Source organism: Microcebus murinus, chromosome 4 (assembly GCF_040939455.1).
Source record: "Microcebus murinus isolate Inina chromosome 4, M.murinus_Inina_mat1.0, whole genome shotgun sequence".
NCBI classification, from domain to species: domain Eukaryota; kingdom Metazoa; phylum Chordata; class Mammalia; order Primates; family Cheirogaleidae; genus Microcebus; species Microcebus murinus.
In genome coordinates this window covers 31,955,293-31,980,258 of record NC_134107.1, presented here as the reverse complement: position 1 = coordinate 31,980,258, position 24,966 = coordinate 31,955,293, and the positions used below count along the sequence as shown (strand labels likewise).

At 47.9% G+C, this 24,966-nt stretch overlaps 1 protein-coding gene across 1 annotated transcript; it reads right to left on the bottom strand.

The window, feature by feature from the left end:
• Positions 1–14,602: 14,602 nt before the first annotated feature.
• On the bottom strand, positions 14,603–16,819 carry C4H11orf91 (chromosome 4 C11orf91 homolog). Its single transcript, XM_012739881.3, has 2 exons — positions 16,238–16,819; positions 14,603–15,031 (listed from the first exon to the last, which is right to left on the bottom strand). Exons 1-2 carry the CDS (start codon positions 16,731–16,733, stop codon positions 14,946–14,948), a joined length of 582 nt encoding a protein of 193 aa, XP_012595335.1. The 5' UTR covers positions 16,734–16,819; the 3' UTR covers positions 14,603–14,945.
• Between the last annotated feature and the right edge of the window lie 8,147 nt (positions 16,820–24,966).

Here is a 24,966-nt window from a genome sequence, read left to right as displayed (position 1 = left end):
AGCATACCTATTCCAAACGACAGTCTCTAGACTTCTCTGAGTACATGCCATGCATCTGGCTCAGGAGCTCTGCTGGCCACTGGAAACCAGAAAGAATATCTATTCTTAGGAAGGAATGTGGAACCAAGTAATGGAAACATGAGCGAGGGTCATCAACCTGGAAAAAGTACACAGATGTTTAGCAGGGGCTATAGATGGAGAGGTTACATTGCCTCACCTCCACTCCACCCCAGCCAACTAATATGTTGAAACTTAATCCCCAGTGTGAGGGTTTCTGGAGGTGGGTCTTTGGGGAGTGATTAGGTCATTAGGGTGGAGCCCTCATGCATGAGATTAGTGCCCTTATATTATATAAGAGACCCCAGAGAGAACTCTCGCCTCTTCCACCATCTGTGAACCAGGAAGCAGGTTCTCAGCAGGCACCATAGCTGCTGCTGCCTTGACCTTGGACTTCCCAGATCAGAACTGTGAGAGATAAATTTCTGTTGTTCCTAGGCCACCCACCTTGTGGTATTTTGTTATGGTAGCCTGAAAAAACTAAGACAGTAGGAAACAATTGCTTTGAGTCTCTCCGTATCTCTTGGAGGTATGGATATGACCAATACTGGTTTGCACAGTTGGGCACTTCATCTTAACGATATTTCAGTGTTAGTGTTGGTACATGCACAAACCCACATTTGGGGAGAGGCCATCTGACTTACTGGAATTGAAATATAGTCTAGTCTTGTTAGCATAATAGTTTCACCACCAAGTCCTCCAAGCCTCTGACCCTGGTGAGACTTCACTCAACATATTAAAGAGTTTGGTTTGTTCTCTGGTGCCTGCTGCATCACCCACGTCCTCAGTCCTAGTGGCTGAGGCCTTCAGGAGACCTACAGGACCTGTGGAAGCTACACCTTTTGAGTCTATATCCCCATGAATTCAATACAACCTGATGAAAAATCAGGCTACCACCCAGATGCTTTGCTTGTGGAACATTTGGAAACAGGCTGGATTTGGGACACAGGGTCTACCAGTTCGCTGGATGCTGTGCTACATTTTTCATGCTTTATCCTACTTTGCTGGGATTCATGGAGACAGTGCCTGAGGCTGGTTGCATGCTCCTGGGGATGTCCATTTTCTAGGTCAAGTTTTGGCAGCATCAGAGAAAACTGTGAAAGCAAAGCTCTGGCCAGATTGCCTGAGCTGCTTCAGGTATTAATGTTCAGGGGCTTTTAGGACTAAAACTTTGCTTCACTTTAAGGTTTTGTCTCTAAAACTGGCAGGTTCCAAACAAGACGTCTGTGCCATAGTGACCAACTCTTTTAGAATGGTTCCGGATGAAAAACAATCAAAGGCTGAGACCAGAAACCAAATACCACAACCAAACAGACAGTAGCCCGGGAGAAGGGCTGCAGGGAAGTCATTCTGCCAGGGGCATGCATATCTGGGTATGGTATAATCATTAATCTTTTTTTAGAGACAAGTTCTGTATCTGTCACCTAGGCTGTAGTGCAGTGGCATGATCATGGCTCACTGTAGTCTTGAATTCCTGGGTTCAAGCATTCCTCCTGCCTCAGGCTCCCAAATAGCTAGGACTACAGGTATGTGCCACCATGCCCAGCCAATTTTTAAATTTTGGGGTCTTGCCATGTTGCCTGGTCTGGTCTTAAACTCCCAGTCTCAAGTGATCTTCCCACCTGGGACTCCCAAAGTGCTGGGATTACAGATATGAGCCACTGTGCCCAGCCTAATCTTTCACTTAACTGGAACTGTCCAGAAGCACTGATAGAACCTTCCACATAGCTATCCCTTCAGTCCTTCGTAGGCTGAGCAAATGAGCAAACATTTCCTGAGCACCTGCCATGTGCCGGACACCATTCCAGGTGATAGGGACCCAACAGTGAGCAGGACACATCTCCTGCCCCTCACTGAGTTCATAGTCAAGGAAGATTGATTCTCAAGACAAAATGTGCAACATATTAAGGGCTCACCATTCATTCACTGCCTTTCTGCCTCATAAAAGCCAAATGAAAGCGGAAGTCCACTTCTTTCTGGAAACATTTAGGTCTAGAAAAGGACAGACCATGCTGTTGCATCTTCCAATTTTGCCACACAGCTTTCCTTCCCAATTATCTTTAACCAATTAGCAAAGTGCCCCCCCCAGGGGGAAGAGAACAAATTGCCAACTGCTAAGCGTTACAAACCCAAATTTCAAGCTGTCACCACCAAATGAAATCAGGAGCCCAAGTGCAAGGAAAGGAATAACCAATTTGGGGACTCAACTATGCAATCCAAATGAAAATTCAGAAGCCATATACTTTATGAACGAAACCACAGTACACTGAACACTCTCAGTTAGAATTGCTCATATCAATAAAGTGTCATTCAGAATGTGCTGGTTTATTAACGTATGGGCTTGGGTTTTTATTCAGCCTCTGAAATATAGTGCTCCGTGGAGCACATCTAAATAGACAAGCCGGGGAGAGCTTTGCACTGATACCATTCTTTGCTGCATTAGTCTGTTTAACTTAGTCCAAATTGTGTTTGGTTTTTTTGTAGCGAATTTGCATATGAAATAAAGTCAATGGTCTTACTAGTAATTTGCCTTCCAAGGTGTCAGCAGATATTTGTGTTCACAGTTTGTCTTTCCCCTTAGTCTTTCTTTCTCCATTCCCCATAAGGAAAAGATTTTAACAAGCATTTATAATCTTTTCAGAATATTGGGCATCGCCCCATGATGAACGGAAGTATCTCACTGTTTTTGAAATGATGAAATCCCAGACGCTTTGAGTTGGGAGGGAATGTAGTGAGTTTGTTATCCCCCAACTTCACACCCACAGTCATCACACGATGTTGCTTACATGGTCAGAGATCAAGCAGAATTAGGGCTTTAGAAAGGCAAGTGCTCAAAATGAGAGGGAGTGGATTGGAAGGAGGGAAAGATGAGAAAGTTCCAAATATATTAAAATAATTTGATATTTAGAACAAAAGGCAATGTAGTTACTCTGGGGTAGGAGATGGGGGATTACAACTTTATTAGACTTTTTAATACTTATGTTAGTGTTTAGAATTGTTTTTATTCTAAATTACATATGGGGTAAGAGGGCACCAAAATCTTTTCAGTTTGGAGCCTGAGAAAATTTTACTCTAGCTCTGAATCTATGTCACGACCACTGTCATTGTACTTTAGAGGGATCCCAATCTTAGGATTTCGGGCCATGCAGACCTGGGTTTGAACCTTGCCTTTACTGTATTCAAGGTGTGTTACTTTGGGCAATTCATGTTCCCTCTCTGAGCCTTGTCTATGGAATGTGCAGTCAATAAAGTGACCAGAGAGGGAAGGAGAGAGTGCACAGTTTATAATTGTATGGTACTTGACAGGCATGGCAGATTGTTATTTATGAAGCCTCCACTTGAATACTTCTAGCAAGGGGAACTCATTATCTTGCCAGAGCCAATGCATCCCCTATTAATCACCCAGAAGGAATAACTCCTGTCTCAGCCTCATCAGACCCAACGCCAGTGGACAACCTCCCTTTTCAACAGCCCAGGATTCCCGTAAGCCCCCACTGGCAAGGCAAGTTCAGGACAGAGAGAGAGGTGAACAGTGCTGTAAAACAAAAAACCCTTCACCACCCGGCCAAGACAAGCCTAGTGGGAACCAGCTGGAGGTGTCCCACAGATCACATATACTCTTTTGGTTACAGCCCTGTCACCCCAGGAGTCATTGTTCTAAGCAATCAGCTCACCCACGGCATTGGACCCTGCTCCCAGCAACCTTGCAAAACACTTGGGCTTGGTGCATTTCAAGTTCAGCAGGAAGAACAGTTGGCTCTGTAAGAATGGCATGGAACTCATTCCCAGAAGCACATAGAAAGACCATGGAAAATAAGATTCTATTTGGGAAAAGCCCATAAGACTGAACCCACAGTCTGGACTATGGAGTCCAGACGGGTAGCAGTGAGGACATTTGCCCACACAAGTGTTCTTCGTATCAGCTGGCTGAGGTGGGCTGAAGGGAAGCAGGGAAAATACTATGGCTTGAAGCCAGTCACTGAAAAATGAGCTAAGAGTTTAAGACCTCAGACTTTGGACTGGCTTGATCACATCTTAGCCAACGCCTCTCAGTGCCTCTGTACCATGGGGCCATCTTCTCCATGGGTTGAGTAAATAAATATTGATGAGATGTCATATGTAGAATACTGAGCCCAGGGCCTGGCACATGGTGATCTCTCCACAGCTGGTGGTTGCTAGTTGGAATTTGGTGGTCATGGTGTTATGACAGGGTTTGGGAGAAACTCCAAGTGTGTCTCTAAACCCTCAGTGGCTTCTTGTGCTTGGATCCCACGACACCTTTTCCAAAGCTCTAAATGGCCCATCTGGATGGTTGCATTCAGCATCTTTGACCTGTTCCTAAAAGACTATAAAATGACATCAGTCCTTAAAACGCACCTAAAATAAACTGTTATCTGGGGCTGGGTATGGGAGGGTGCAGTGGCCAATTCAGATTTGCACATCACCCTGCTACATTGTTCCCGTGTTGCAGGCCACACGACCTCTGCCAAAGGCCTGCTCATGCACACGCATGCACACACACCCATACAGACACACATGATCACATGCCACACCTCAGACATGTGGCCTGTCCTAATTGTCCTGTGACTCTTCCCAAGTCACCTCCAGGAAGGAGAGGAAGAGAACTTGGATTCTTGGAGGATATCACTCAGGCATGAGTTGCCACCTGCAGCCTTAGAGGGAGCAGATAGGCTCAGCCACTGACCCACTGTGTCACCTTAGGCAGTGGCTTCACTTCCCTGAGTCTCAGTTTCATCATTTACAAAGAAGTGGTATTTCTTACCTGCCCCCACAACAGTTAATTCTGGAAACCAAGCCTATGTTAAACCCCAAATTTTTCCTCCTTCCAGACTCAACACTATCTAATCTAATAAGGGGGAAATGTATAGATCTGCCTCTGTCTAGGCCTGAGCTGTCTAGTATGGTAGCTGCTAATTTCATGTGGCTATTTAAACTTAAATTTAAATAATTAAAATAAAATGAAGTTTAAAATTCAGTTCCTCAGTTGCAGTAGCCACATGTCAAATCTCAGTGGCTACCTACATGTGGCTGATGGCTACCGTGTTAAACAGCACAGTTATAGAACATTTCTGTCATTGCGGAAAGTTCTCTTGGAAGTGCTGATTTAGACAATTCAACCATTAAAGGATATTAACAGTAAAAGATAATGAATAGGTAGACAATAGTCCATATAGATGAATAGATATATTACCTGAATAATAGGAACTAGGTAGATAAATACGGAAAAGCACATAGTAACTAGAAATGCACTGTAGATAATGCTATGGACTGAATTGTGTCCCCCTGCCCCAAATTCATATATTGAAGCCCTAACCCCCAATGTGATGGGATTTGGAGATGGGGCCTTAGGGAGATAATTATGTTTAGATGAGGTAATGAGGGTGGGGCCCTCATGGTGAGATCAGTGCCCTTATAAGAAGAGGAAGATGCTGGGTGCAGTGGTTCACACCTGTAATCCTAGCACTCTGGGGGCCAAGGTGAGAGGATTGCTTGAGGCCAGGAGTTTTGAGACCAGCCTGAGCAAGAGTGAGATCCCGTGTCTACAAAAAAAAAAAAAAAAAAAAAACAGAAAAATTAGCTGGGTGTGGTGGCACGTGCCTGTAGTCCCAGCTACTCACTACTTAGGCTGTCTAACATGGTAACCGCTAATTTCATGTGGGTACTTAAACTTAAATTTAAATAATTAAAATAAAATAAAGTTTAAAATTCAGTTCCTTAGTTGCAGTAGCCACATGTCAAATGAAATTTGGGTTTGCAGAAAGTCCTTTTGGAAATGCTGATTTGGAGGCTGAGATATAAGAGGATCACTGGAGCCCAAGAGTTTGAGGTTGCAGTGAGTTATGATGATGCCACTGCACTGTAGCTCAAACAACCAGGTGAGACCTTAACTCAAAAAAAAAAAAAAAGAAAGAAAGAAAGAAAGAAAGAAAGAAAGAAAGAAAGAAAGAAAGAAAGAAAGAAAGAAAGAAAACAAAAGAAAAGAAAAAAGAGGGAGAGACACCAGAGCCCTCTCTGCCACATGAGGACATGTCAAGGAAGCAGCCATCTACGAGCCCGAAAGGGAGCCCTCAGCAGGAACCAGGTCAGCCAGCACATTGATCTTGGACTTCCCAGCCTCCAGGACGGTGAGAGATAAATGCGTACTGTTTAAGACTGCTACGGTCTGTTCTTACAGCAGCCTGAGCAGACCAATGCAGATAAATGAGTCTGTGAGCTCAGTCCAGCTTCTTTTGTTCATGTGAACTGGACTTTTCACCTTGAAGCCAGTTCTAACAAGAACAGATAGATCTTTCCTAGTCAAGTGTGGCTCTCAGCAGGCAGCCACCTGCAGGCCTCTGGGAACAGCCAGGCGCTGCCCCGTGTTTATTTTGCGACAAATGCCTTGAATGGCAGTAGTGTCTCCTCCTCTGCACAGGTTTCCAAATTGGATTTTCTCCTAGGTAATAATGAACCTCTGAGAGATGTCAGCCGGGGATGTGAGAGGGCTAGAAGAGGGACGGAGACCATTTCATCCCACTTCTAAGTCCCTGCTGCCACCTGGTGGACTGATCCCACCACCGGAGCGATGTGGGGATTTTGTGTTAAGGACCAGAAACCTCGATGCGAGTTGCTGAACAAACCCAAACAGGCAAAGATGATGGGCAGCCTGGACTGTGCGCCAGGTAGGGGGGAGCTGACATACGTTAGTTATCCCAGTTAACTGGACACAACCCCAGGCTGGGGGAAGGATGATGACAATACAGCCCTGGCCCTCAAAGAAATCACCATCAGGCCAGGGAGACTAATGGGCAATCGTAATCCGGGTGGTAAATTCGTGGACAGGGGATGCCTGGAGTGCAAAAAGGAGTTCAGAGAAGGAACCCCGTAACCCAGACTGGGGGTAGAGTCTGGGAAGGCTTCCTGGAGTGAGTGCTGTCCAGACGGATGGGAGGGGAGCACTTCTCAGCCTCTGCTGCCTTCCCAGAGCACCCATTAGCACAGCAGTCCCGGCCCCCCTCTGCCTCTTTACTCGGTGCCCAGCAGTGGAGAAGGACTTACATGACTCCTAATTTGGGGAAGAATAAACCGGGTGTGCATAGCCGCACTGTGGACTGCCTGCTCACAGTCACGTGCACTTGGACCCTGGCGTCACTCTGGTGAGTCCCTCGGGGGCTAAGTTGTAAGGAAGCCAACTGCAGAGGGCAGGACGGTGCCACAGGTGTGTGCCACGAGAAAGGGGTGGGGGGAGTGGCCTAGGCCAATCCGCACAAGACCTAGGATGGGGACACGTGGCGTTTTTGTCTGCCAGGGTTCTGGTCGGGCTGCAACCACAGGGCCCTGGCCACCTCCTCCCCAACATGGACAGAGATGGAAATGTCACCCAAGCTGGACGAATCACATTTTCTCTCTAAGAAACAATAGTTGGAGCTGGGCTGTCCAGTGGCAGACCTCATTCCTTTCCTTCTAAATGCTTGGATGACTCCTTTTTAAGAACCTCACTGTCAGCCCCTCTCGTTACGTAAGTAAGCTAATTCTGTTTCCCTCAATGGAAAGAGCCCCTAGAATAGGTGATACATCAGCTTTATGTCATTGATTTTTCTAAATTCCTATTGTCAACTGACATGAAGGCTGTTGAGGCAGAAATAATTTGATAAAAGTGTATTGGGATCCAAATGTGAGGACGCCCCCAGGAAGACACATGGCAAGGTTGAGTCCAGAGTCTATTACCAGTTGGAAGCTTTCATGGGAAAACTTAGAAGAAAGGAGGACTCCCCATACAGCAAGTGACCTTTTCCCTGGGAGGGCACAGCAAAGAGGTTATAATCACTGGCTACAGATTGCAACATACAGGCAAAAATGTCTACATTCAAGATAATAGTAAAACTTCATGATTGAGAAACAAACTAGCATACTTTTCAATATCAGAAAATCATACATTAATCAGTACATCAACAATTTAAGGAATTCAAGATAAGATTCTTGACTCGTGGACAGGACGTCCCCATAAATCATAAAACTTCCCACAGGTGCGTTAATCTGGGAGCCTGTCAAACGTGACCTGTACCTTATCACTGTTGAGTCAGTTTGGCTGCAGGTGCTGCACAAATGCCTTCTCAGATGTGCTGATACCCTGGTGTCCACAGAATGAGAGGCCTGAATGGTGACTCTCCCTTCTGGGTACCACCTGCAGAGAGGCCCAGCCTTTTGCCTTCTGTGGAAAGTGTGGTGCTGCCCGCAAGGAATGTCGTTGGACCTGTCTAGAAAATAATCAACCTTTTCCCCAAACTGCCTGCCAGCCAGGCACACTCACTCCCTTGTGGCTGCTGTTTGTGAGGCTAAGCTCCCCGGCACCGCAGATTCAGGGCTGCTTCCTCCCTGCTGGCCCGGCCTCCCTACAGGTTATGTCTTGTGGCCACCACCACTCCCTGCATCAGTAGCTCAACAGGGAGCCTTTGTTCTACACAGACTGGAAAATAATATTAAAATGATTCCCAGTTTGGAGCAGTTCCACATCTGTCTCTTTATTTGTTGTTTCTCCACCCCACACACACACACACACACACACACACACACACACACACACACACACCACCCTCCCATCCTACAACAATCCCATAAAGGCGCATTTCAATTTGACAGATGCTGACACAGGCTTAGAGAGGTTGGGTAGTGTTCCCAAGGTCACAGATCTGGTTAATACCAGAATCAGGAAAAAGTCAATATGTTCTGGTGCACCAAAGCAGTTCACCTTCATTAAGACGGAAAGCCTTTAAACAGCGATTAGATCTCTGTTCCCAGAAGCCACCAAAGCAGGCCTGACTCCTTTGGCACAGAGGGTGTGCATAGATTCCTTGGATAAGGTAGTGGGAGGTTTTCCCATCACAGTAGAAATCCATATTTCTCTCAGGACTGACGAGTCTGTGATATAAAGAGCTGGTTGCATGTTCTATCGGGTTTCATGGTCCATCTCACCCAAGACTATCACCACTGCAGGGCAGTGGCTTCGGCCTCCATCTACAGGAATCTACCTCGGCCCACTCTTTACCCTGGTTTGCCCAAAGTAGAGGCTGCTAATCCGACTGGCCAGGGTCCAGGATATTCCTGGCCCCCAGTTTCCCACTGGGCAGGTTGGCCGCCGTGTAAAGTCAGTACATGGGTGCGTTCCTTCTTCTCCCTGAGTCCATGGAATAAACAGGCAGGCCCAGGCCGAGCCTGTCTTCGTGGGTGGGCACTGCCAGATTCTTCACTCTTCCCTTCTTCCACATCTATCACCGAGTGGGCACAGCAAGCCAGAGGAAGCAGTGAGCTTCATTGCTACCTTCAGCCCAACTTTGAATGCTCCAAAGCAGCTTTCCCTCCAGCTCAGTTACAACTACGGTGCTACTTCTGTTTCCCATTTGTCTGGTTGTTCTAGTAAGTGTTTAATAATCAACTGTCAGTGGGGGTGTTGGGGGAAACAACCCTGATCTTGCATCTGCCAATCTTCTTGTTGTAAATACTGTCCCGTGGCCAACGTGGTTATCACCAGGGAGGAATGCACGCTAGCACACCATTATATACTATTTCTGCCAGGCAGACGCTATAGGCATAAATAACCTCTCGAGCACAGATAATAGTAAAATGTAGCAAAATAATTAGGAAGTGATGAATTGTGAATATTTGTTACCTTTTAAACATAGTTTAATCAAAAGTTGATATAGTTTAATTTTTAGTAATGACCATATTTAACAACCAGCTCACAAAATTCCTGAAGTTTGACAACTGGCTGTCAGGAGCCGGAACCAGCAGGCTCCAGCACACCCCGGCATTATCTGTTAGCCCTGGCACGTGGTGTTCTCCCAGTCAGGGTTCCTATTGTTCCCATCTGCTAACCATCCTTTTCTTGGGGGAATAGGATCTTGCATTTCACTTTGTTCTGGAGAAGCTGCCAATTCCTTGATCCCTGTCCCAGTGACCACTGATAACAGGACTGGTGACCAAAGTAAGGCCAAGCCATGGGGAGAGTGGGCAGGTGTCAGGGCTGAGCGTGGGCATTTGTGGGACCTTGGCTGTAATATCATATCGTCAACCGAATTCTTGCTTGGCAGGTTGTGGGAGGTAACCCAGCCAATGCCAAAACCATGCCCTTCCGGTATTTGTATGTATCAAAAGACCCAGAACTCACTCTGCATCCCCTGTGATCTCCTTTCGGTGCTCCCTTCATGCAGGGTCATCGGGACATAGCTGGAGCCCTAGATAAGGGTCCCACCTCCTGCCAGGGACCCTGTCCACACAGCCCTCTCTGTTCCCAGGTTCTGACAACCACACCCTCCCCTCATACCTCCAGGCCTAGGCTTTGCAACAGCTCTGCCGGTGGTTTCCCCACTCCCTGCCTACACCTTTCTAAACAGTCTGTCTTAGTCCATTCTGTCTAACCATACACTAGGGGACTTCTGAACGACAGAAATTTATTTCTCACAGTTCTGGAGGCTGGGAAGTCCAAGACCATGGCGCCAGCAGATTTGATGTCTGGTGAGGGCCTGCTTCCTGCTTCATGAGTGGCGCCTTCTAGCTATGTCTTCACAAAGTAGAAGGGTGAGGGAGCTCTCTGGGGTCTCCTTCCGAAGGGCACGAATCCCATTCCTGAGGTCTCTGCCCTCATGACCTAATCACCTCCCAAATCCCCCACCTCCTAATACCATCACAGCAGGGATTAGGTTTCAACATATGAATTTGGGGGGCATGGAGACATTCAGTTTACAGCCCAGTCCCTTTATGAAACTCTCTTTAGCTTACCCAGTTGGAGCGTGCCACCCATTCCCTGCAGGGACCTGGCGACCTCCATCCATGCTCCCCACACTGCTCTGTCCTCCATGCCCACAGGAGGCTCTGTGGCCCAGCCAGGTCAGGACACAGGCTCTGCGGTCAGCCCCGAGTTTGAATTCTGCCTCCTGTTTACTAGCTGCAATGCCATAGTCACATTGCTTTACCTCTTTGTGCCTAAGTTTTGGTCACCTGTAAAACAAGGACAGCAGCCCCCACCTGGCAAGGTCGTTATGGAGAGCGATGGCCCATGTAAAAAGCATAATACATGCTTTTTACATAATACAAGCATAATACATGCCATGTGATCCCGGGACACTGCCAGCTAGTACTGATGGTTTGTATTACATTGCCTTGTCTTTCAAGTATCTAATACATTACTGTTAACTATAGTCACCATGCTGTGGGCTAGGTCCCTGGAACTTATTCATCCTAACTGAAACCGTATCCATGATATTTCCCCAACTGTATGTGAACTCTTCTTTGGTCTTTTCCAGATTTTTTTTTTTGCTCAGTAACTAGAGACCCAGAAGCTGAGCCTGGACTTGTGCCGAAGGAAAGGCTTGTCCCACCCCCCGCCCCCAGGACAGTGCTGGGTCCCACTGCACCCACTCAAGGCCTCCAACCCGCCACAGAGCTCCCAGGTGCAGACAGGAGTTGGTACTTGAGACCGGATTCTATATGTCAACTCAGGCTTGTGTCTGCAAGAAACGGGGCCGATGTCACTTGGTGTCACTTGTCCAGCACTGGCTTCCTGGCGCACTGGGTCTGGGCTGTCACAGTGGCCCAGAACGGGAGGCCTCACCTACTGTGGGTACTCTTGCGGCTCCATGTGTGGGCACTGAGGGTCAGGGTGGAGCCAGGATGCACCATTGTCCTTGACACCCTGCCCTGCCACCTCTCATTCCAAGGGCACCAAAAGAACCCCCGGAGGCTGTGAGGGGATGAGAGCTCCTCGGAAGAAATGGAATGCCAGATGTCACTTTTCTATGGCTCGCCTAAGGCTTCTCCTGTATCTGTCCTTGCCAAGGAAGGAGAGCTTGGAATAGCCTTAACTAACCTGAGTTCCAAACATGGCCCTGCTGCGTCCTGGCCCTGTGCCTGTGGGTAAGTCACTTTACCTCTCAGAGGCTCTGCTTCCTCGTCTGTAAAACATGCCAAGAGCAGTGCCTATTTGACACGGTGGTGGTGAGAATTAAATGAGATTATGCAAGTCCGTGGCCTCCCTCAGTGCCCGGCACATGGTGTGCACTTAATAGGAGGCCACTTTTATGAACACAGGCAGGAGGGCTAGCGGGACTCGGGTGGGAAACAAGGCCCTTAGCGGATACCTCTGTTTGCATCGGTGTGGAGTTTTCCTGCTGCCGGGTTTATTCTCATTAAGATTTTCCAGCTGCTCCCCCACCCCCCACCCCCCACCCCCTGGCCTGGCCAGTTTAAAGTTTCCTGGGAGAACAAGGGAGCTTCTCCAGGAGAAACCAGCCAGGGCTAGGGCTCGAATCTGGCTTCCTCCTGTGGAGGGCAGACAGACCTGGAATCCCTGTCCAGGGGAGGATGGCTCCAACGGGTAGAGCAAAGGTTGCCAACTTTTTGGCAAAGGCAGTGGGACTTTCTACCTTGAGTTTATTTGGCCTGAGTAATGTTTTGAAAACATGTGACTTCATTGCTAAGGTGTGGAAACCAGGAGCTTTCACCTGACCCTGTGCCCACATTCTAGCCTGGGCACAACCAGCTGGAAGTGGGTGTCCACCATCCCAGAGCTGGGCACGAGCTCTTTGGCTTCCCAGCCTCCACCCTGCCCCCATACTCAGTCACGGAGGTTCTGGCTCAGCCTCGCAGGCAGGTGCATTCACGTCCTCAAGCTGGAGGCTGCTGCACAGTCTTGTGTCTGTGCATGTGCACATGTTTAGGAAACTTCCAGGGCTCCTGTTTACCCATCTACCAGCATCTGCACCCCCATTCCACAAATGTAGCTCTTGTTACTGCAGATGAGCCATCTCTGCTCCCCTCTAAAGCCGGCCTCCCCACTGTGAACTAGAGCCCCCTGCTACAGGTGGAATGTTTTTGTCCCCTCTAAAAGCCATGTGTTGGAAATCTAATCCCGGTGTAACAGTGTTGGGAGGCAGGGCCTAAAGGGAGGTGTTTAGGTTGGAGGGCACCACCCCCACGATTTAACACCACTATCAAAAGGGCTTGCAAGAGTGGGCTCCCTCTTCTCTCCTGCTCTTCTGCCCGACAAAACTGTCCCGCATCTATGGAAGACACAGCGTTCAAGGTGCCATCTTGGAAGCAGATAGCCTGGGCCCCAACCTGCCGGTGCCTTCATCTTAGACTTAGTCTCCAGAACTGGAAGAAATAAATTTCTGGTTTTTTAGATTACCTAGTCTATGATATTCTGTTATAGCAGCACAAAATGAGCTAAGACACCACCCTTTCAACCACTCAAGGACATCATTCCAGCAATTTTCCAGCTCTCTTCTGCATCATCACTTTTTCTCTCTCTACTGGGTCCACAAATACGTGGTTATTTCTCCCACCTTAATAAAAACCTTCTCCTACCCCCACTTGGCCTACCAGGTGCTGCTCTAGTTCTCCGCTCTTCTTTGCTGCTACACAGTGATCGATGGCTGTCGTTTCACTCCTCCCATTCTCTAAAACTACTCCAGTCCGATGGTGCCCATCACTCAACCCAACTGATCACCAGCACTAAATCCGTGTTCCCAAATCCAGCAGTGGATTCTCAGGCTCGTCTTATTTGGCCCATGGGACTATTTGTCTTTGTCAGAGCTGATCGCTTCCTCCTCCTTTCTCTCTCTTATTTTTTAGAGACAGGGTCTTGCTCTGTCACCCAGGCTGCACTGCAGTATCATGATCATAGCTCACTGTAGTAACCTTGAACTCCTGGGCTCAAGTGACCCTCCTGCTTCAGCCTCCTGAGTAGCTGGGACTACAGACATGCAGTTTTGAATTTTTTTAGAGATGGGGTCTTGCTATGTCATCCAGGCTGGTCTCAAACTGCTGACCACCATGCCTGGCTAATTTTTTAATATATATGTGTGTGTGTATATATATATATATATATATATTTTTTTTTTGTAGAGACAAGGTCTTGCACGTGTCCTACACGAATGGGCCCCTGTGTTTGTCCCTACCACTTGCCCCTCAATCCTACTGCTCTAGCCGTCTGGACTGTTTGCTGGCCCTCAAAAGTGCTGCCATGCTCCCACCTTAAGACTTTGCACTGGCTCTTCTACCTGGAACATTCCCCAGGGTGTGCCCCTCAACCTTCTCCAAACCTTGTTTAAATACTACCTCTTCCAGAAACCCTATATGTGAAATTCTACCCTGCCTTCCTCTGACCCTCCTATCCTTACCATACTCTCCTTTTCCCCCTTAGCATGTCCTCTTCTGTGATGCCATATAATGATATATTAATACTTATCTATAATATTTATTGTCTGTCTCCCCCCCCTCAACCCCAAGTGCTACCCAAGGAGGGTGCTCAGGCACATAATAAGCACTCGATAAATATTTCTTAAATATATGAATTTCTAGGAAGAGCTGTGGCTTTGATAAGGTTATCAGAGTTTTGTGGCTCAAAACAAAAAAAAAAAAAAATAAAAGCAAAACACCAGATACTTTCAAAGAGTAAATATGTTTGGGGGGAAAAACCTCACTATTCTAGTCCTCAAAGAACCTTTCTGAGGAAGACATAGCAGCAGAACCCAATGTATATTGCCCTTGGTTTCTCCCAAGTCCCTCCCAACACATCAATTGTTCTGGTTTGCCTGACTGTGGCAGTGTTGGGGGTCCCCTCCCCTGGTCTCAGGAGACCCTGAGTGCCAGCCAGGCAGCAGTTTCTAGACCCCACGAGAGAGCTTCCTCAGCAACGGCGCAGAGAGAAGAGAGACCATGAGGTTTACTACATAAGTGGGCACTGTATGTGGAGTGTGTGCTGGGAGCAACAAGAACAGCAGGAAATACGGAACAGAAAATAACGATCTTTGAAATGACAACAAATGGGGCACATTATCTAAGCACTAACACCTAAGGAGGCGGCTGCCCAAGCTCTGGGAGACAGCTTCTCAGCAGAGAGAGGTTGATTTCTTTCCAGGTTGCCTGGTCTTCAGTCCTTGCAACTTTTCATCTTTTAGCGCCTTCAGGAATTTATCTGCAGGAGAACAAGACAAACTCAGCTGTGGTAGAAGTAAGGGCTTTTTTCTAACACTTCTAAAGCAAACTCCTGGGAAGCAATTGTGCCCCCTAGATAAGCCTAAAACCCATTTCTGATCCAAGATGGGAGGGAAAAAAAACCCTCACAGCCCAAACACATTCAGCTGGAGAACATATAGTTAGGAAATCCAGGACTTAGAAAAGCCCAGGTTTTCTAGGGATTGTTTTCTCCATGGCTACAAGAGAGGGTACATTACAGGGTGTCTGATGAATTGAGGACTATTCTCACTGCCACATGGACCTAGCATTTAGGTAATTTCATACTTCCTTTCCCTGTGTGGCAGGAGGGTCAATTCAACCTATTGTATGCAATAGTTGGGATGGTCTTTTAGAACCATCTGTCCTCCAATGGTCAAGTACAAGCCTTAGCCAGCACGGGTAATGGGAAAGACAAAGTCTGCAGGACAACCTGTGGCTACTGAATACAAGTCCTTCTGGGAGTACACTGGGATTTAACAACTTTACCCTCCAACAGGGAGGATCAGTCAGCTTGCGCACCAGAGGAATCCTGCCCACATCAGTACACCTGGTCTGCCCTGGAGCAGATTCCTATGACTTCAGACCTAAGATCAGATGGCACAGCCCAGGATCCTGGTGAGAGGGCTACCAGGGCCAGGGACACAGGGTCCCAGGAAAGCTGCCCTCCAGTATTGAGAAGTGTAGTGTCCCAAAGTCCCTCAGTGAACATCCTTGGGCCTTCTGGGTCTTGAACAATTCTCACCTCCCCTTGAAGATACCAACTGACCCTCACCTCCTCCCCCCTCCTCCCAGCAAGGGCCCCAGTTTAAGATTGAACATCAAAGCTCGAGTCTCTAGAGACAGTGCCATCCGTGGTGGGTGGAGCTCCAGAGTACAGAAGTAAGGGCATGGCTGTGCAGGAGGATAAAGTTCAGGCTGGGGGTAGTGGTAGATGGAGTTCCAGGTGTGGAGGCTCTGAGTCCAGGTTACTCAAACGGCTCAGGATGGAGGAGGATGTAGTTTGGGACTAAAGGGTTCATGAAGTTCAGATTTGTCGTGGGGAGAGGGGTTCTGGGGGATAGATTTTGGATCTGGGACTCCTGGGGGTGGAATCTCAGCCCAGGACCAAGGAGGGAGCCAGGGCAGGTTAAGGGTGGGCTTGGGTGGCCCCGGCGAGGTCACGCACAGCGCTGGGAGTCGAAGCCGTCCCCAGTGATGGTGAGCAGCTCCAGCTCCTTAATCCGGATCTCCAGCTCGCATAACTCCTCGGGGTGGGAGGCACAGGCGAGCCAGGGGGTCGTGGGGCCAGAGGCCAAGGGCGAGGCAGCCACCTCGGGCCCTGGCGGTGGCGAGTAGAAGAAGCGCAGAGGCTCGTAGGGGATGGAGGCCAGGCCGGAGGGCCAGGGCGGGGGACAGGGGCGCTCGCTTGGGGGACCCAGGCCGGGTGGCGGCGGCGGCGGGGGCGCCGGGGCCGGAGGCGCCTGGGGTAGGGGCCGGCTCCCCGCCGCCCCGCCCGCCGGGGCCCCGCCCGCCTTCAGCGGCACGAAAAGCTTCTTCCAGATGTTGAAGTCGCTGAGCGGGGAAGAGGAGATGCCGCGGTCGTAGAGGGACGGGAAATAGAGGGGCGGAGCCGGCCGCTGGCTCATCGTGGGGCTCTGGCTGCCGCGCCGCCCCTTCGGCATCGTTTGAATGGGAGGCTGCGTGGGAGGAACCCCGCGCCGGGAGACGCGCGCTCAAGCCCCGAGTCGCCGGGGTTCTGAAGTTCCACAGGCCACGCCCCGACGGAGCGCGGCCCCACCCCTCCGGCCTGGCCACGCCCCGAAAGGCGGGATTCGAAAGGCCAAGGCCACGCCCCTGCCGAGCAGCGGGGCGGGATCTCCACCGCGGCGCAGCCCTCGCTTTTCTCTCGCCCGGCGAACGCGCCAATCGCCGACGTCAGCCCCGCCCCCAGCCTGGCCCCGCCCCTCGCCCCCCCCCCGCCCCTCGTCCCACGAGCCTAGCCCCAGCGCCGCGGCGCCCTTCGCCCCAGCTGTCGCTCCCCGCATACCCGCCTCCCAAAGCGGGAGGCAGCGAGCTGGCCAGGGCTGCGAGAGAACGCTCTCTTCAGTCTTCCTCTCCTTTTGTCCGGGAGAAAGAACGCTTCCTAGGCCCTGCGCTCTTCCCCGCAGACGCCCCACGGCCTCGCCGACCCCCTCTCGACGGTCCGGCCTCCGCAGTGGGAGGCAGGCCGAGAAGGGGATTGCGCGGGAATGGCTGTTGGACACGACCCGGGTTTCTGCCAAACTTAGCAGAGTTGTGGAAGATTCCAGAAAAGGGGACCCTAGTCCGGGTTCGTAATAGACATAGAGGAGAGTGTTTTCAATGAGATACAGTTTAGTTCTCTTCCAAACACGTGCCGTGTCAGGAGCTAACCACCAAGAGGAAATCTTGCTGGACCCACCCCAGAGAGCTCACCAATTCCATATGGATGACTCGGACGTTCTGTCCAAGGGACGTGCCGGCTCCTTTATATGAGTAGCCTGTGAGTAGTAGCCATATGAGGAGAAATAAATTTCCATGCAAGCCTGAGCTTAATGATCGTTGGCGTGAATGAACAAGGGTGGGTGAGGGCCAGTCAGGGTCAGAGTCAGTACCAGCTCTGCAACTGAATGCTATATATAAATATGCATATGCGTATGTGTGCGTGCATGTGTGTGTATGTGTGCGTGCATGTGTGCGTGTGTGTGCGTGTGTGTATGTGTGCGTGTGTGCGTGTGTGTGCGTGCGTGTGTGCGTGTGTGCGTGTGTGTGTGTGTGTGTGTGTGTGTGTGTAGCAGCAAAGCAGAGGGATTCAGATATTCAAGCTGGGTAGCCTTAGGTGAGTTTCCTAACTTTTAAGTTGGTTTTCTATAAAATAGAAATAAGAGAACCAGGCTGCCTCGCAAAGTTGTTGATCTGGCATTAGACCAGTGTGTGTGAAGCCCTTGGAAACTTGGGAACTGTGTCCAAGTGCAGGGGCAGCTATCCCCATTGAGGGGCTTGTTTGAAACTGAGAAGCTTGTTCTTCCCACACTTAGTGTAGGCTCCTCCAGGGCAAGATGGCAGCCCAAGGATCCTATCATGCTGAGCATATAATAGGGATCCATAAATATCTGGGAACTTTTAAAAGTGGTATGTGTTGTGGGAACTGAAGGGGGTCAGAATTTGCTACCCCAAAATATGGCACTTTGGCCATATTTGGCCAATAAGGATTATTTTGAGCTGAAGGCAACTGGGAAACAGAAGATGGAGGAGGAACTCTCTGTCTTCCCTTTTTCTGCCTAAAACCAAAGCACAAATTTTCCTTTTTAAAGGTAACATAATTTCACTTTTGTGAAAGTATCCCTGTCCTCTCTCTCGTGCCAGGAAAAGGAGATGGCTCCTCACTAGAAACAGCACTGACTTGAGTCTACATGACAAACCTTGCTAAACAACCCTTACCTTCCATTAGTTTCCCCCATATATTTACTTTCCCACAATTTACTGCCCCTAGAAGCTGAAACCCCCTTTGTCTTGTCACTTTTCCCTAATTTATTGTTCTTTTTTTTTTTTAAAAAAAAATGATATATATAAGCTCTCAAGCCTAACCATGTCTTTGGGTTTTCACCTCTCTGTCAGGCTTCCTGTGTGTATGTGGGATAAATTTTTATCCTGTTTATCTGCTTTGTCAGTTAATTCTCAGGCCTGAGCTGTTGAACCTAAGAGGGCAGAGGTAAAGCTTTTTTTCCCACCCCTGCACAACCATAGCAGTGGTAAGAGCCAGGGTTTTGGACTCATATCTGGGACCAATCCCTGGATCCACTATATATTTGGCTGTGTGGCTGAACTTTACTGAACCTCAGTTTCCCATCTATATAATGGCACCTACTCGCTTGGATTGCAAAGACTAAATGGAACAATCTAAACCTGGCCATGGTTTGTGCTCAGCAAATGTTAGCTCTTGTTACTACATATTGAAGGCCCTTAGAAAGGAAAGAGATTTTGCATTATGTTTTTTAAGTGAAGCACTATAATCACATTTTTACTAGTATATATCTATTTAAGGTGAAAAAAATTACAGATTTTTCCCCTTAACTCCAGGATAATCTAAATGGATTTTATACTGGATGGCTTAATTATAACATAATCTGTGAAGTTATAGCCAGTGGGTTAAAAAAAGAAGTTGAGGACAAAATTGTTTCCTCTAACAACTGCACAAGAAAATTCGAGTGCTACAATAAACAAACACTGAGATAAACCCCAGTCTGGAAGTGAAGTTCATACGGAGTAATAACAAACCATGGCCATTAAGGCAAAACCCTCTGGTTGTTTCTGCAAACAACAGTCCAGGCGACTCAAGTTGGTGATGAAAAATAGAGCACACTTGAATTCAACTTAACTGGACCCCTGCCCTCCCTGGGCTCCAAGGCTCTGAGTCACCTACCTCATCACGCACATTCCCCATTCAGTACTGTCCTGTTGGAGCCTGAGGGATTTGATCCCTAACAACCATGCCCCCTGGTGTCATTTGGAACTGAGAGAGACATACTTGCTGAGAAGGTCAGTTGGAGGATGAGGCTATAGGGCTGGCAGCCAGGGGGGCTAGCTAACCCTGAACATTTGAGCTTTACTCACCCAGTTTCCAGCGTGAGGCCAGGTTAGAAAGCCACAGGCCTTGGCTACACAGAAAGGGCCCTTATTGTCACAGCAAACAGCTTGCCAAGGAGTTTGGTTCTTATTCTGAACTCACCAATCAGGGCAGTCATTGGTTGGCTCTCTGGGGAGAGGAGCCCGGAAGTGGGACTTGAGGTGGGAAGGGGGCTCCCCTCCAACACTCTGACTTAAACTCTCCATCCTAGGCTGAATCACTGCAGTTGGCATTTGTACTTTCCCATTGCCACAGCTGGGGGTGCCGTTTGCTTGGTTCCCCTGGTTACCGGACTGCTTCCTTTAGAGCGGGCAGAAAGCCTCCTCTGGCCTGCTCTGCTTGGCACCCCGCTGCCCCTCCCTCGCTTCGACTCTCCATCTAGGCACGCCGCCAGTGATCACACCTTAACCAGACGCCCAGTCTCTTTTGGGCCATGTCACAATTTGCCAGGCTTGCCTGGCTCTGGGCAGCTTTTGGGGACATGTAGTGCTTGTGGCTTGGAATACAAGAGTCATGTTTGAATCTGGGACTCCTCGTGACCATGGGAAAGTAATGTCAGCTCTCTGAACCTCAATTTTCTGATCTATGAAATGAAGACAATATCCACTTCATAGGGTTGATATATTTGATGAAAATATGTATAAGCAGTACCAAGGACACATAGTAAGTGCTCACTAAAGTGTGGTTGTACCTATTATATAGTTATTCATGGATTTCTTAATTCCCCATTAAGCCCTGGCAAATTAATGAGGAAACTGGAGCAGGGGTTCCTTCCTAAAAATCCAAATCCACTCCAGATAATTTAGCAAGCCCCATACCTGCTGAGGACATAAAGATAATAAACACATAAAGAGGCCACTGTGTCCAAGGCATTTGTCTTGACAATTCATTATAACCCCAAGCAGTAGGTGCTATTATCCCCATTTTCCAGATGAGAAAACTTGTAAGGCACGTCAGGTGAAGTAACTTGCCTGAGGTCCCGTGGAGGGTTAGCATCAGAGCTGGCATTCCAGGCGCGGCTGGCTCCAGAGGCCAGGCTCTGTTCCCACTCCTCCCCCTACCCCCAGCCTCCCAACTGTCCCCCCAGCCCTCAGGGCAGGGCCCCTTTCATGGCCACTGGTCTCCCACCCTTCTTCCTGGCAGGGAGCTTTAATTGGAAGCTGTTTGTGCCACAATTTAAGGGCCAAGCTATTCTGGGAAACCCAGAACAGCCTTTTCTTTATTATTCACCTCAATTAAGCATTGTGTTCCTCTGGACTTGGGGTCTGTGCTCATTCCCACAGCATTCACAATGCCTCTTATTTCAAGAAAGTTTCTGAAAAAATGCAGACCAGCTCTTGTTTTCCTGGGTAGATGTGGTCTTGTGCACTTGCAGAGTAAGCAATTTTTTTTTTCAAATAAATGGAAGCCTGGGAGGAAGTTTAGTGGAACAGGGAGTGCAGAGGCCTGGAAGATGAGAAAGCTGGGTTTAAGCCCCATCAACCAGCATCAACTACCTGTGCTGTCTTGGGCAAAATAAGAGTAGCTCACACAGACCACTTACTGTCACGAGTTCTCACGTTATCTTGACAGCAACACTTGCAGGGTAGGCCTGTCAGGATTTACCTACAACAGACCACCGTAGGCACCCACCTACAAGTTAAGGGACTGAGTTCATTTACCTTGTCCCAAAATAATATGAGACTATATAACCAGGAAGCTTTAGTTTAGATAAGATTATCCATTATAAAAATTTTATGTTGAATAACTTATAAGTAATTTGAAAAGGAGATCTCTGGTCAGTTTCTACTTCTGTCAAAGTCAGTGGGGTAGATGCATTGTGGCTCACTGGAGGTCTTAGACCACGGGTTCTCAAACTACGGCCCTTGAGCCACATGCAGCCTGCTGAGGACATTTATGCAGCCCGATGGGCGTTTTTGCTGCCGCTGCCTGTCCTGCTTAGCAGCCGACTCGTCCCGGGCCCACAGTTCGCACGTGTGGAATGTGCGCCGCACTCTCCAATGGGCCTCGAATGGTCTGAGGAACAGTGAACTGGCCCCCTGTTTAAAAAGTTTGAGGACCCCTGTCTTAGACTCTTGTAGACTTAACAACACTATAATCCATATAACTAGTCCACTTCCTACCTGCCTGACCTGTTACAAATGTATTAACTCAAGACTCACAATAATTCTTTGAGGTAGATGCAGAAAGCTAAAGCTCAGAAAGGTTAAAAAAAAAAAAAAAAAAAAAAACTTATCCGAGACAGACAGCCAATTAGTGAAAGAGATAGGACTTGAACCCAGATATCTAAGAACAAAATCCATGCACTTCGCAGCTGCTGTCCTGAAATGAAATATCTACGAGAAGTCATGGGCATTTAGAAACAGTGTGTGGCAAACACAGTATTTTAAAATGATCTGATAAGGCCTAAGCAGGTCCTGTTAGGCTCATACCATTGTGTAACTTTCCAGCAAAAACTAATCGCGTTTCGTTTTCTAAGAAAAGGCAGGAACTAACTTCTTCAAAGTAAAAAAGCATCAGAATCTCATTCCAGGCTTCTTGCCAAGGTGAGATTGGCATGTATGACAGACATATGTGATTAGACATAGGCTGACCTGAGGAGCTGAGTGTGAATTTTGGACTTGTCAACTTATTACTTCAGTGACCTTGAACAATTCAGCTAACTTTGCATAGTTTCCCCTTATGCAAAGTACAGATGAAAATATACGCAACACAAAGAGCTCAGAAACCTGCACCAGAAAGTTGCCCTTATCATGATGAATGTCAAGTCAGTAGTAGCTCCAGTCGGCTCTGTGCCTTCTCAGCACATCAAGAATCCTATAGAGAGAAGTATTGTTAACATTAGAGTTCAGATCTGTTTGCAAGCAACAGAAACCAATGGGAGCTAGTAGGCTTTGAACACGGATAAAGAACTTAGCAAGTGTAAGATCAAATCATATGGTCCTGCGGAAGACTCGAGTGTATAAGGCTAGTTTATTCTCTCAAGAGGCCCAAAGTCCAAAACATGTGAGTTGGGCAGGCTCTTATATTTTCAGGACATGCACTCACTGCATGATGTTAAGTCATGGGCCTGACTGGAAGGACACAAGAGGAATATACCTATACCTTGAAGCCCAGTACTTCCAAGACAAAGTTGGGCAATGGGTCAGCATCCTTCAGGACATGAGTTCCACTTACCTACCCACTGGGTATACCTTGCACCCATAGCTCATTCTCCAAAAGAATGCTGGCTGCAGCTGTCTGTTAGATCTACTAGGGAGAGATAAACTTCATCTCTAACAGGGAGAGGGGTGCAGCTGTCAGATCTACTAGGGAGAGATAAACTTTGTCTCCATCAGGGAGGGAGTGGGGAGGAATGTGGGCTGCAGTGGTCAGTTAGATCTGCAAAGTCTGGGACTCCCCAGACTCCTGCGGCTATCGTTTTACAAGCCGAAGTTTTGCATTATCCACATTCTGTCCTGTACATACTTTTCGAGTTCCCACCTGGAACAAGCCTAACATGTATTACAATCTTGGCTTTATTTGGCCAAGGAATGAGCCAAAGGAATGAGCTATGGGTCCTATCACCCACTACCCAACATTGAACATCATGACAGTTCCTGCAAAGCCACGCAAAGGGTACTGGCTCTCCACTCATCCTGCCTTTACAGTATTGCCTTTGGGTCCAGGCACGCACCGCTTAGTCTATGGCATGAGTCACAGCGAATTTTTGCAGAAAGTAACCCCAAAGCTTAAGGCCATTTATAAGAGCTTGCTGATTTTGACTGCTCAGCAGACCTTTCCCCATAAGCCCATTTAATAGCACCCAGGTTCTGCTTTAGAAAACTACCCTTTTCTCTGTGTAGTCTGGCGAAAAAGTGGGTATGTGACCCAAGACAGCAGTGAGACAGTCTCATCCTACAACCTGAATCTTGAAAGAGACTTTTGGAACTGCCTAACTCCTGTTTCTTTTTGATGTGTGGTTGCATTCCACCCCCACCCCCCAAATTTCCAAAAAATTCATTTTCTTAGAACTCATGTGAAATAAGTTGCTTTGCTAAGCTGGTGCCTGTGGGCATGGTTAGTACTTTCTCAGGCAGAAAAAGTCCTCTTGAGGAAAGAGTCACACCTAGTATGTTGTCTTGGAACAGAGAATTAAAGATGATATGAGGAAAAACACTGAGCCAACAGAGAACACACAGCACCAAGGTAACACTAGGTTTTGATGAGGGAGTCTCTATTTTTCTATGTTCAGGTCATGACATCAACAGAAGAAAACTGGCACTGCCCACAATGTCTTCTTTCAGTTGCTACCACTGAGAATACTGCATAGGCTGTTATTCTTTGTTATTGAACTACACTCATCCGTTTGATGACATTTTATTTGCAGAAAGGCACCATTCACTGCATTCAATTTGTCTAACAGCTTACATAATCGGATGGCTTTTTTCTTTTAAGTTAATCAAGAAATTCTTCCTTCTCCTGCAAAAGTGAGGCTATGGCAAAAATAAAGCCAAGATCATAATACATGTTAGGTTTGTTCCAGGTGGGAACCTGGAAAGTATGTATAGGACGGAATGTGGTTAATGCAAAACTTAGGCTTGTAAAATGATAGCCGCAGGAGTCTTGGGAGTCCCTGGACTTTGTAGATCTAACAGACCCCTCCAGCCCGCATTCCTCCCTCCTCCCTCCCTGGTAGGGGCGAAGTTTCTCTCTCCCTAGTAGATCTAACAGACAGCTGCAGCCCGCATTCCTCCCCACTCTCTCCAGTAGAGATGAAGGCTCTCTCTTCCTACCTCTCCTGATAAGGATGAGGCTAGAGCAGAAGGATGGATGTGACTGGGGCAAGGGTCCTAGAAGTTGGTTATTTGAAGAAAAATATATTACAAGCACCTGTTCTGGCCCACTTACTTACTCCCCCTGAAAAAACCCTCTATAAAACCCAAGGCTCTCCCCTTTTCTCTCGTGGACACTTTTTTGCCTCCACCCATCTGCACCCAGATGCTCACAATAAACAGTGTTTTGCCACACAGGAGGCTCCATGTGTCTCTCTCTTGGCTCCGGACCTAACAATGCAATATCATTGGGTGTATTGAATCTTGATAATTGTTCACCAGCATCCACAGGGAAAAGTAAAAACTTTGCCTTTGTGGAAGAGGTATGTCATTTTTTAGGTGTATCACTTTAGGAAACAAGTTTCCTAAAATGCTGAGCTTCAGAAAGCCTCAACATTTGTGATTGTGCTAGTAGCCCTTACAATCGTATTTTATACAATCTGTGCTGAGTTATCT